This window comes from Engraulis encrasicolus, chromosome 3 (assembly GCF_034702125.1).
Source record: "Engraulis encrasicolus isolate BLACKSEA-1 chromosome 3, IST_EnEncr_1.0, whole genome shotgun sequence".
NCBI classification, from domain to species: Eukaryota; Metazoa; Chordata; class Actinopteri; order Clupeiformes; family Engraulidae; genus Engraulis; species Engraulis encrasicolus.
Window position 1 is genome coordinate 29,165,008 of NC_085859.1, and position 13,487 is coordinate 29,178,494.

The 13,487-nt window shown below is 47.4% G+C and overlaps 1 protein-coding gene across 1 annotated transcript in view; it reads left to right on the forward strand.

Moving 5' to 3' along the window:
- The window catches only part of cacna1ba (calcium channel, voltage-dependent, N type, alpha 1B subunit, a), a 191,974-nt gene extending 179,499 nt beyond the window's left edge, over positions 1-12,475 (forward strand). Inside the window, 3 exon segments of the mRNA XM_063193722.1 lie at positions 1,623-1,857; positions 8,751-8,986; positions 11,729-12,475. Of these exon segments, the coding sequence (XP_063049792.1) occupies positions 1,623-1,857; positions 8,751-8,986; positions 11,729-12,475 (1,218 nt within the window).
- Positions 12,476-13,487: the final 1,012 nt, after the last annotated feature.

Here is a 13,487-nt window from a genome sequence, read left to right on the forward strand (position 1 = left end):
GTCAGCCAACATTGGCTGGATGCCTTAACCTTTACCCCGCCGGCCTGTCTGACACCTTTAACAGCCATCAGGAGAAACAGAGTGGGTCAGACAGACAGGCGGACTTGACATTAGGCTCCCCATCCGGTACACGAGAGGGGCAAAATAAATGGTTTGGACTGGAGCTGCTGCAGCATCATATATTATTGCTGCCGGTTGCTGTGCGTGCACTAAAAATAGAGGGAGGTTGTAGTAGACACCTTGAATGCCAAACATCCACTTAAATGCTGGACCATGGGCGCTGTACTTTTAATTTGTATCTATGTGCCAAGGATTAAATGTCTGACCTCAGGTGATGCCGTGGTTCAGTTGGCTAAGGTGCCCATGGAATCTATGTGTCTGTGGGCCAGACGCCAAGTCCCTTTTCAGGTCATGGTAACACTTCATTTTATCAAGTGTGCAGGTAGGTAGGAGCTACATGTACAGTATGAACATATATAACGGTATTATCTTCTTATTCTTTATGTATAGAGATATGCCAACATAATAGGTTTCTATGGGCACCTAACGCGACCAGGTTCCGGTCTGCCTAAAGGGCCGTGTCATAATGCTCCTACAATGAATAGAACAGTCCTTAGATCTGCCTAGGTCTGCCTAAGGGGGGCCATAATAGAACCAGGAAACAATGGGCCAATGGAACCTCTCTCTCTCTACTCTCTCTGCTTATGCTGCATATACAGTACCTAACCCAGTGGTTCTCAAACTTTTTCCATCATTTCCCCCTTCAGAGAGTCTGAATACTTCCGAGCCCCCCCAAGCAACAGTGGTAGCCTACTCGCGCAGACTGATTTTGCGATCGGTGCGCAGAATCAAAGGAAAGGTGACTGGTGATATTAAACAAAGAGGGACTGCAGTCGAGTACAAATTCATGACAATTAATCATATAATGTTGGTGAGGGCTTTAAACTTATTGACTTATTGGCGAGACAGGAAATCATTTCCTTAGGGGGAAAAACCCAAAATTAGATGTCACACGCCCCCCCTGAGATGCCTTCGCGCCCCCCCAGGGGGGCTTACGCCCCACTTTGAGAAACACTGGCCTAACCCAAGGTACGGTGTAAGTGCATAATGTTACATGTTCTACATCTTTACTTAAAGGTGCACTGTATAGTACTTTTAGCCCTTTCTTTCTAGAAATCATGCTGCCCATTCACAAATGTAACCATTTTCACAAATACTTACCACCACCATAAAATTCTAGTTATTCGGCCCTGCCGTGGCCAGCCGGTGGGGCACACGCCTGCCGTGCGGCTGACCCAGGTTCGATTCCCGGCCCGGGTCCTTTGGCGACCTCTCCCCGTCTCTCTCCCAATTGGCTTCCTGTCCACCTCTCACACTGTCCTGTCAAATAAAGTCGAAAAACACCAACAACGAAAAAAATCTTTAGATTCTAGTTATTCATAATGAATGGGAAAATTGCACTTTTCATGCATGAAAAGGTGGATCTTCTCCATGTCCACCATTTTGAATTTCCATAAATACATTGGCATGTTCATTGTTCAAAGGTGTCTGACATCATATGGGAAAAGGCCCATTGCAACAAAGTGCCTGACTCTTCCTCATTAATTTTTCTTCTTCTTCAGCCGATTCCTGACTCCAGCCCCATGAAGCGTTCTGCGTCCACCGTCGCTCCACAGCGCTCCCAGGAGGTGAACCTACGCGACTACACCCTGGAGCGACCGGCCCCCATCCAGGCCCAGGCCCAGGAGAGGCCCCATCACCACCACCACCACCACCGCTGCCACCACCGCAGGGAACGCGACAAGAAGCAGAGGTCGCTGGACAGGTCGCCCAGCGGCCAGCCTCCCAACAACCTGGGTGAGTATCAAACACAAGCAGATAATTGGAGTGTTTCTGTGTCTTCACCTTTTTCCTTGGTGCTCATCAGTGTAGGGGCTCTCAAGTTTAGTCCAAGAAGTTTTGAGGCACTCAAGATTGCGATTTTTTTGTACCTTGTTTATTGTAGCCAAATAAAAAGGACAAAAAAATCAAAACCTTGAGTACCTCAGAACTTATCTTCTTGGACTAAATCTGGGTGAGTGCTCCTCACTTACAAGTTAACGGCCACGCAATCAGGGAGGCTGACAGGTGGGGGACAAAGGGGTCAGTTGTCTCGGGTCCCGGGATTGAGGAAGGGGCAGAATCAGGTCCCCTTTACATCGTATGTATTGAAGTAGGGGGCTTTCAGATTACTTTGTCCTGGGCCCGACTAAAGCTGTCAGCGGCCCTGCACACAACTTCCCTTTAAAACACTTAGGGCGCAACATTCCCAAGTTTCAGCTCTGCACAAGAGACTTTTAAGCCTTGTGCAAAGTTTTGGCTGTCTTGCAATTCACGTCCCTTCCTTTCCTTGCATATGTGCTAACACTTACAAAGTTGCATATAGGGACCTTGTGTATACCCGGCAGAGGTCACTAAGCGGTCATTCTCCCAATGACCTGGGTGAGTGGCCCCACTTACAAGTTTACGGCCACGCAACTTCCCTTTTGCCGCACTTAAATGGGTGCAGGATTACCAAGGTCTCAACTATACACCATAAGAGACTTGTAGAGACCAATTCACAGCTTTTCTGAACTAATTCAAGTTCAGTTCATACATGTTCAAAGCGAACAGTTCACGTTCAAAGTTCACAATTTTAATTCTGAACCAGTTCAAAGTTCAGTTCATTTTTACTTTTTTCGTGAGATATTCAAATAAATACTTTTTTTCACACCTCGAGCTAGAAATCACTAAACATTCTTTGAAACTGACTAAACATTTGCTCATGACACTGCAATTGTAGGTTTCTTACCAGGTGATGAAACTTGCAGCAAACAGTACAGACAAGGTAGACCAGTTCTATAGCCTAGTGCAATGAAATCTAGCAGCATTTCCAATATATATATATATAATATGAAATATGTATATTGTTATATATATATGATATTATATAGTGTGTGTATGAATTCATTTACATGAGCAAAACTCTTGAATGAAGGCAAAAGTCAAATGCACAAAAATATATAGGCCTATATAGTTTAAGGAAACTGTATCTTGTGTATCACTTAGCCTATAACACACTGTGTGATACAGTGATTTTTTTTTGTTTAGAGGTTGTACATGTTCCACAATGTAGTCGATAATCAGTTTATCTACAGAAGGCCTACCTGCTCCTGTGAGACCACCACCTACCTCTTGAAGGCTGCTGGTAGTGTCATTTACGTTTGGGCTTGGCAGGGGTCTTCTCCCCCTTTCCTCACTTATGACCCTCGAGGGCGTGCATATGCATTCACACCGGTTGGATGTTTTAAATCAATGTGCCGTTTCAAATTCGAAAAGGACGTTGTGGATGTCCTTACTTGTTTTTGCTGCGCAGGTGGTTTAAATGTTCATAAGGAGAATCGGTGTCTGTCTCCGTGCCATCGCTTCACGAGCCATTTTTTTAAATGCAGCACTTGATCTGTCTGTCTCTCGCTCTCCCTCTCTCTCTCTCTCTCCCTCTCTCTCTGCTGCAATTCATCACAGGTAACGTTGTGCGTAAGCAGCAATAACTAGGCCTACGTTATTCAACTATTCTCAGCCGGACACTACGTTGCCCACGATGCATTGCGCACACAAATGTCAAAACAAATTCTGACTGATGATACAAGCGGCACCAGCGAGAGAACAGAAGGGAGGAACTTTTTGTAGTTGCGCTTCAAAGCAGAAAACAGATGTCACTCAGCTTCAACGTTCATTTACAGTGATGTCTGTCGTTCATGACACTTAATGTGAACTAATTCACGTTCAAGTTCTTTATTAAAAAATGTGTTGCGTTCAGTTCAACGTTCACGAAAAAATGAACGTGTTCAATGAATTCGTTCTTTTGACACACTCCCAGTGTCTGTTAGAGCTACAGTCACTGAGATACATACTGTATGGTGTTTATGTACTCCCATTGACTACAGTAGTTTGTGGACAACTTTCTCCTAAGGTGCGTTCAGGCTGACAAAGAACCGTGCCAATGCCTAAACTGGAACTGGTCGGTGTGTTCATGTCGTAGCATTCAGGAACCAGAAAGTTGGTTCGCGTTGCGAATCGAAAAATACTTGTTCTATTGTCTGGGAACCGTCAACCGACGACAACATAGACATTTGTGTGTGCACATACTTTGCTTGTACCCTCATATTATCAATCATGTGTATGTTACTGCATTCAAAGGATTTAATACGCCCCAACAAATACCTCTGTTTCTAATCCCAGACATGTGTAATGGCTCTCCCTCTGCTAACACAATCCCACTGAAATGTGGAACTTGCAGCAGAAGCTGTGATGTTAGCTTTGGAGGATGTTGGTTTTGGATCAGTGCCTACTTACTGGGCTACTTGTATTGTAAGCGGCACGGTTTCCAACTGTTATGCTACTGCTGTTGCTATAGTTTTGGGTAGGGTGCGCACATCCAAAAACACTTGTTGCAGGTGCCAGACAAAAAATCAGATAGTTGAAAAAGGTAGGTCTGCACACTGCCGATAAGCTCCAAAAATAAACTTTATTATTTCAAATGCACCGTTTCGATCACACTGGATCTTCATCAGGCATATACTGCTGTTGCTATACCAACACCCAACCATCCACCCATCCATACCAGCCAGTTCTTCAGGGTGAGGCCCAAGGAGTGACCACATCCCCAGCCCCATTCCCAGCCCCATCTCCATCCCCATCCTCATCCCCATCCTCATCCCCATCCCCATCCCCAGCCCCATCCCCATCCCTATCCCCAGCCCCAGCTCCAGGCCCATCCCCAGCTCCAGGCCCATCCCCAGCTCCAGCCCCAGTCCCAGCCCCATCCCCAGCCCCGGCCCCATCTCCTGCCCCATCCCCAGCTCCAGCCCCAGTCCCAGCCCCAGCCCCATCCCCAGCCCCAGCCTCAGCATCATCTGGGGGAGAGATCAGTGCGGTGCTGGGTTGGGTGCTGGCAGTCAGGGTGAGGCCAAGAAGCGAACCCCAAGCCCTAGCTCCCAGCTCCAGCCCCAGCCCCAGCTCCCAGCTGGTCTTTATTAGGCAGATAAAAGAGGGCCTGACAGACGCGCACAGCCAATGCCCCGCTAATTTATGGCCTCCTCGCTGCGGGGCACTGATGAGTGGAGGAGAGGAGAAGAGGGAAGAGGGAGGCGTTCACATGAAACATCCCTGAACACACCCAGATATGCACACAGACACACACGTACACGTGCAGATGTACACAGACAGATGTACACACACACACACACACACACACACACACACACACACACACACACACACACACACACACACACACACACACACACACACACACACACACACACACACACACACACACACACAGACACTGTACATGCATAACACTGGTATGCAGTACTTTACTGTACACATATGCGCACACACACATACACACAGATGTTCGCTCTCTCTTTCACACACACATGCACGCATGCACACATGTACACACGTGCAGGTACATACATGCATACCAAACACACACACACACACACACACACAAACACACACACACACACACACACACACACACACACACACACACACACACACACACACACACACACACACACACACACACACACACACACACACACACACACACACACACACACACACACACACACACACACACACACACACACACACACACGCACACACAAAGAGTGATATTCAAAGAAAATGGGGGGTGAAAGGCATGACAGACTGTGCTTTTGTAGTGTATGTGTATAAGGAACTACAGTTTGAGAGGGGAAGGTGAAATTTCCCCCTGAAGTACCGGTATGTGTGTAGTGTAGAGTATGTAAGCTCCCTGTGTCTATGCTGGTGCTGGTAGGAGCTCTCCTACAGCTCTGTTTGACCATCAAGTGCCTCTTTAGGCGAGTACATCTATACAAAAAAAAGACCTAACCCCAAAAAAATTGATACAAAAGGTTTTTCAACTGATTTTGTTACCTCTAAGTGTCCTTAATAACATACTAAAAATCTAGGAAAATCTGACTTCAGGAAAGGTGTCATTTTCAAGATCAAAGTTTTTAAAAATAAAGGTTACTACATGATAATTACATTGGCATGAACTAACATGTTTTCAGGATCTGTTTGTTTGGAGTGCTGTTTGGGTGGATAAAGACACTACTGCTATGATAATATCCATGTGCTGTTTTGTCAGGGCACATCATCAGTGATGAATCATGGTGTCACTAGGTATTTTGGGTCTTTCAGCAGCTGAACTGAATAGACAGGAGCCACTACATGTGTAAGTAGAGGGCAAGGTGAAACGGTTGGTACTGGAGACAGACAATGTCCTGAAAGGACATAGGGCTTTAGCATAGCTTTCAGGTAAGCCAGAGTAGGGCCTTTTGTAGCGTCATAGGCAAGGGTCAGGGCCTTGTATTCAATTAGGGCATGAGAAAGAGGACATGACTGGGAAACTGAGGCTATGTGGTCAGAGAATGATAGATGGTCATCAACAATGACACCTAGATTTCTTGTGGCCTTATTTGAGGCAACAGTAGCAGAATCCATATTGAGCTCGATATCATGGCAACCTAAATCTTTGGCTGGGATCACCAGCAGTGCATTTGGGCGAGGCTCAACTGAAGGTTGCATTCCTTCATACTTGTGGATAGTTCAGAGAGGCAAGCGGAAATGTGTGTGACCGTGGAGTCATCTGGCACAAAGTAACTGTGCTTCATCGGTGTAACAGTAGTATGAGAAACTGTGAGAACAGATAACATGGCCCAGTGATGTGGTGTACATGGCAAATAGGAGTCCCAGCACCAGCCCTTAGGACACCTCTGTGGAGAGGCTATGATTTGAGGACAGCTGACCTTGCCCTTGATACATGCTAACAATGATACCACCAGACTCAAAGAATGTCTGGAAGAACTTGAGACACATAAAACTCAATTATTTATCTAAGAGAGATGTTAAATAATCATGTTTTGAAAAAAAAAATGCTAGTGTGTCTGCACAAAGATGTTTAGATTTACTACGAAACAAAAAGAGATGTCCATAATCTCTTCTGAAGATATCTTCTGGCTTACTAGAAACAAAATAAAAGAGTAATTTTGAGCTTGGCTTTTTCAGATTTTGAGGTTTTGCATTTTGAAATTTAATGCATATTTAATTAGATATAGTCCAATTACCATATTAAAACATAACATTTCAGAAAACTTGCAATACATTTTTTTCTCACAAATATGTGAGTAATCACCGGATTAAGTTTCATGGTGATATCGGCAAGCTAAATTTTTTGGCCTATTCACCTGGAGTGTCTCTTGACCCTTATAATAAGCCTATGGCAGCCATGTTGAAAAAAACTCATTTCCCAAAGTCAGATTTTACTAGATTTTTAGTACGTCATTTAGCAGGTCCAATAGTAATAGAATCCATAAAAAAACCTTTTGTATCAATTTTTTTGGGGTTAAACCCTAAATGTACTCGCCTACTTTTCCACTTGCCGTTTTCTGGTAGGCCTATTGCTCAACATAGAGCGACCTGGCCGGCCCTTTTTGCTTTTCGAATAGGCACGACACAGCTCAATTGTAAAGCAAAAAGTGGCAGCTGAGTGGCGTTGTGTCGAGCTGTAGGCCCACCAGAAAAACGCTAGTGGAAAAGAGGCATAAGTGTATTTTTCCAAACGTATCGTCAGAAATGGGAGGCCACATTTCCAATGAGATTCGTTTTTTGGTAGCCTTCATTAAGGCATTGACATTGGACTTAGCTAAGTGCTTGGTTTTCAGCAAACTTTCAACCACACGTACTCTTGCCGATTGGGTGGCCACTTCAGCCTCTTACTGCAGATGGGGTCGCTGGCGGGCCTATTCACTATTTGCTGACGATACTCAATTACATTATAACAACATTGCTATGACATTACTGGGAGCATGGTATATGGTATTTTAATATGGTAACATATTAAGACTAAGCTATTAGGCGTAATTCACACCAGAGCGGTGAAGCGTTGCGGGACGGAAGTGATTTTTACCGGCCGTGGCGAAAATACATCTGTACAAAATACAGATCTGTCTTCCACACCAACTGGCGGTAGTCAGGCAGCTCCGCGGTGCATTTGGAAAATAGAACGCGAGCGAATTTTGGACAGCAGCGACCGGCGGTGTCTCATTCAAAAGAATGGCAAAGTAGCACACTTGCTTTGGCTGTGGGGGTCGTCTCAGTCGTCTCGCTGCCACCCCGCCAAGCGTTGGTGTGAATTAGGCCTTACAATTTTGGTGACAGTAAAGTTGTAACATAGGCTCTGTGCTAACGAGTTACCTTGTCTGACCTCTGTTTGTCAGAACCTATACACACTTGCAGTCTGTATTGAAGCCATACAGTCTATGGTTGAACCTGAACACGGGGACAGGCTAGTGTTGCCTAGTGCCTCTGCTCAAGTCATTACACTGCTCTGTTCATTACACTTTGTTGACGTTTTTATCCAAAGCGACTTGCAGTTATTTAACAGGGTATTGGATACGGTCTCTGGAGCAATGTGGGGGATACAGTAGGTGCCATGCTCAAGGGTACTTCAGCCAGGGATGGAGGTGTAGGGAGAATAAGGGTGAGATTCGAACCCGCAACCTCTGATCTTAAGACCACATTAAGACCCCTTCCAGATGTTCACATGCCATGCTATCTCTCTCTCTCTCTCTCTCTCTCTCTCTCTCTCTCTCTCTCTCTCTCTCTCTCTCTCTCTCGCTCCTCTCCATAAGGCACCACAGGGGAGCCCCCGGGGGACCCCTCGACCCGAGAGCGGGTGCACGACCGGGGCCGCTCGCACGAGAGGAAGCACCACTCGTCCTCGGGCGACAAGCAGCGCTACTACTCCTGCGACCGCTACAGCAGCCGGGAGCGCTGTGCCAACGCCTCCGCGCCCACCGCCAAGTCCACCACTGCCAGCTGTGCCACCTCCCCCAGCGAGGGCCTAGAGCCTGGACTCAACAAGCAGGTGCGCTGAGGGGGGTGGGCCGCTAGAGGGAGAGGACAGATGCAGGAAAAGCCCAGATTTAACATATTTAACATAAACACTAGAGCCGGTGTTCTGTCGAGATGAGCTGCCTCGTCGAGATGAGCTCCCGGTAGGCTAACTCGACAGTGGCGTTCTATCTATTTATGCTGCCTCGTCGAAATTAGCTACCTTGATTTTCATTCCGTGGAGACGCTTCAATAACTTCCAATAAAATATTGATTGTTTATTTTATTTTGGCTACAATTTTAAAACGAGCAGCGTGTCTCGTCCGCGCCTTTAGACTTTTCCGGAGAAGTTTCTAATAATAGCCCTCTTAGCTAATAACTTGCCTATAGAATAGGCCTATTGATTGTTTAGGCTATTTTATTTCTTAGGCTACTATTTTAAAACGAGCAGCGTGTCTCGTCCGCGCCTTTAGACTTTCGCTGAGAAGTTTCTAATAACCAACTCAATATTATAGCTTATAGGCCTAGGCTATAGAAACGAACACAGCTCCTTTGAAAAAAATCTGCAAATATTTAAATTGACGCTGAACGCGTCTGTTCCCAGGACATGACACGAGTCATAAGTGAGAGAGCTTTTGCTTCGCATTTGGTAGGTCTGCACGTTTCGGGCTGGCATGCATGCCGCATAAGAGAAGTCTGATGCAACATCAGGTGTGGGAATTAAATTGCTTGCATTTTCTTAAACAGAGACAGCCTGTCTCATGACACAGGTGTTAGTTAGGAGAAGTGAAACGCAACGAGAGAAAGCCTGGGCCTAGGTCAGATTTTCTTAAATCAGTAGGGTTGATTATTAATACGTTTTATTAGATTATTAGAACAAGTTTGACGTGGGGTCATTTTGCGCAGGGAAATGGAGAGGGTGTGTGCGAAAAATGATCCAGTGGGGTTGTGCATCTCTCTCACCAGCGTCTGTGGCACGGATGTTTCCCTGTTCTGCAAACCTTACACCTATTACTTAGCGTTGTGTTGCGTTGTTGCAGTTGATATTTCGCATGCTCAAGATCAGCTGTTCGGTAGCGTAGCTCAATGGGCAATCAGCCGCAGAAGTCGCGGCGTGGAGGTGCGCATGCATGCGCATGCTCAGTAGCTAAAAGGAGCTCATCTCGACAGGGAGCTCATATCGACAGGACACCGGGACTCAACAAGCAGGTGTGCTGAGGCGGGCGAGCAGGAGTGGACAGCTGTACAGCCCACATTAAACATGTTTGCATAAACACTACAGTAGAGCTGGTACTCAACAAGCAGGTGCGCTGAGGGGGGCGGGCGGGAGAGGACAGCTCTAGGAAAAGCCCAAATTCAACATATTTAACATAAACACTAGTGCCGGGACTCAACAGCATAGGTTCCTACACATTTATTTATTTGATACATTTATTCACATATAGAATGCATGTATTCCAGAAGTGTTGTCACAGTCGTAGACATAGACTAGGCTTCTTATCTGATGGCCGGATTGGAGGGTGGAGGGCAGTGACGAACGTACATTAGATTATATTCAATTAAGGTTTTGCTGGTAGACTGTGAAAAGTGTGTACAACTTTCAAAATCCCATAATTGGAGTTTTACGTACGCATGTCAACAGGATATCTTACAGACGGCTGCCGTAGGCTCTTACTGCAGATGGGGTCGCCGGCGGGCCTTTTCACTATTTACTGAAAATAGTCAACTACATCATAACAACATTTCTATGACATGGTCATTACAATATTGCTGACAGTAAGGTTATAACATAGGCTCTGCGCTAAGGAGTTAAATAAACCTAAACTCACCAAACTGTGAAAGATAACAAATGCTCTGGGATGAAAAGTCTCGAGTATCACTAAAGGGTTAACGTGCTGTAGGTACAGTACAGTATAAAAGGGGGAAATGAGATTCCTCGAGGCCCAACAGCATGACTTTACAGCTCCCAAAGGCCCAATCACATAGGCTGCCTTTTTTTTAGTCTCCATGGGAGAAGTCTTCACGACTGGTATGGTATTAACACCACATTGCAAATGTGCCCAGACACTTTTACTTCTGTCTGGCAGTAGGAATTCCAGTTGTCTGGGGTAACATAGTGAATGAGTGACAAAAAAAGACAAATGTTGACTGCAATCACAGGGAGGTATTGAGTGTTTTGTTTGTACTGTACTTTTCCTTCTCTCTCTTTCTGCTTGGTATTCTGTTCTTTTTTCTCCTGTGTGCGAGTCTTGACTAACACTGTGGCTTCTGTCTCTTGAAATCCAACTCTCGTCTTCTGCCTTCCTGGTACGGCCTCTCATGGCTTTTACTCTCTTTTCCGACTCTTTTCTTCCTCACCATCCGTGCACCATGTTTTTCTGTCTTTTTCCTGCCGCCACATTCTTCTCCAACATCGGTATCGATGCTGGTTGTCTGTTTGTATTGTCCTGTCCCTAACCTTGCCTTCACGCATTCTCTTTTCTTTTTGGGCACACTCTGTGTATTCCATGACTTCTTCCTTGTCATTTTCGCTGTCCACCTGCCACTCTCATCTACGCTGTCCTTTCCTTTTTCCTCCGCCTGTCTGTCTGGCGGACGTGTTTCCCTGTCCCCTGTCCCCTGTCCCTCCCAACTCCGTACCCCCGTCGTTGTTTTTTTGTCCCCTCCCTCCCCTCCCCTCCTGTCGGCGCTTCCTTGTGTGGGCTGCCATTGTTCGTTCGTTTCTTTCCCCGCCCCCGTCGTCTTGTTTTGATTTGCTTGTTCACTTTTCATCTAGGGCAGTGGCTGGGCTAAGGGGAGCCCGGTGATGTCCATCTCGGGGGCTAGCACCCCCAGCCGCGGCCGCAGGCAGCTGCCCCAGACCCCCCTGACCCCCCGACCCGGCGTGGCCTACAGGACTGCCAACTCCTCCCCCGTCTTCTTTGTCATCGGCGCCCAGAGCCAGGCCGGCGGCGGGCCGAGCCCGGGCCGGCTGAGCCGCGGCCAGTCCGAGCACAACGCCCTCCTGCACAGCGGCCGCGAGCGCGACTCGCCCTCCCACCACCCCTTCATGCGACTCGGGGGCTCGGAGCCTTTCCTCGGCCCGCCGGAGCTGCTCTACGGCGGTGGTGGTGGCGGAGGAGCAGCGTCAGCAGTGGGGATCGCAGCGGGGACAGCGATGGGGCACCTTCCTCTGCCACCGCCGCCGCGGCCGTCGCGCTCACAGCAGCACTCCCCCTGCGGCAGCTACCGGGACGAGCTGGCCTGCCTCCAGGAGGTGACGTCGGCAGGGAGCATGCACGCCCTCGTCGGACAGCCCCCTTCGCCCCTCCGTCCCGGGGCCCTCGCCGCTGCTACTGGTGCCCACCAACAGGGGATGCTGCCTCCACCGCTGCCGCCCCAGCTGTACCGCGGCGGCGGGGGTGGTGGGGGTGTGGCCAACGGGTACCACCTGAACTTGGGTGCCGCTCACGGGGGAAGCCAGGTGTCGTTGGCCAGGTCGCCGCGATACTACCTGGACGCCGGGGAGGACGAATGGTGCTAGCATGGCTCGGTCTTAACCACGTACAGTTAGAGGGTTGGGGGGTGTGACTACGTGTGTTGTGTGTTTTTGCAGGTGTTGATGTTCATGTGACGAGGGGGCATTTTTCGATGAGTTTTATCATCATTGCTTGAAAGGGGGGTCGTAGTTTACGCTGATTGTTGTTGTCGATTCTTGCTGTCGTTGATTCTCGTTGTTGTCAAGACGTACGTGTGCGTGCGTGCGTGCGTGCGTGTGTGTGTGTGTGCGCGTGTGTGTGTGTGTGTATGTGTCTGCTTTTTTTTCCAATTCCAAACCGATGTGGGCGAGAGGGACGGTGTTTAAGACAAAGCCTACCAAAGCAGAATAGCAAGTCAATTATTTGTGATCAGTTTGACCTGGGAAACGTTTTGATGTTTTGTTGAAACAAAGATGCAGTCTCTAGCACACAATGAGTTGGGCAGCCAGGAAGGGATAAAAAATACCTTGAGAGTTCAGAAGGGGTTTATTTGGTTGTATTGCGGCTTGGTGTTTTGATTTTGGCTTGATGAATGGATTGATTCTTGGGAGGTTTTGGTTCTTCAGAGTGGGAAGACGAGGGGCAGTCTAGCCAGTGTCAAAGCGCAGAGTCGGGAAGAGCAGTGTATTGTAGGCATGGGAGGTGACAGGGCAGGAGAAAGGCGTTTGTTGTCCTGGTACCAGGGAGAGATGGGGCCCAAAATTGGATCCTCATTACTTTCTATGTATTGGGTGAGGGAGCCCTTTTCAGATGACTTTGTCCTGGGCCTGGCAAAAATGCTGTCAGTGGCCCTGATTGTAGGCCTTTATTCACTCAGCTGTGCCACCTTGGCTACTGTTTCCACGTTTGTAAAAAAAAGAGACGTGTGTGGTTTTTGGTTGTTGGACCTACTGTATGGCAGGGAGACTATAATGTCACTGCTACCAGTTGTGATAAGATTGAACATTCAGCTTTTGAATCCCACAGAGAAAATGCACAGCTGCTGTTGTTCTGCTCTTCTTCTCATCTCTTCTTCTA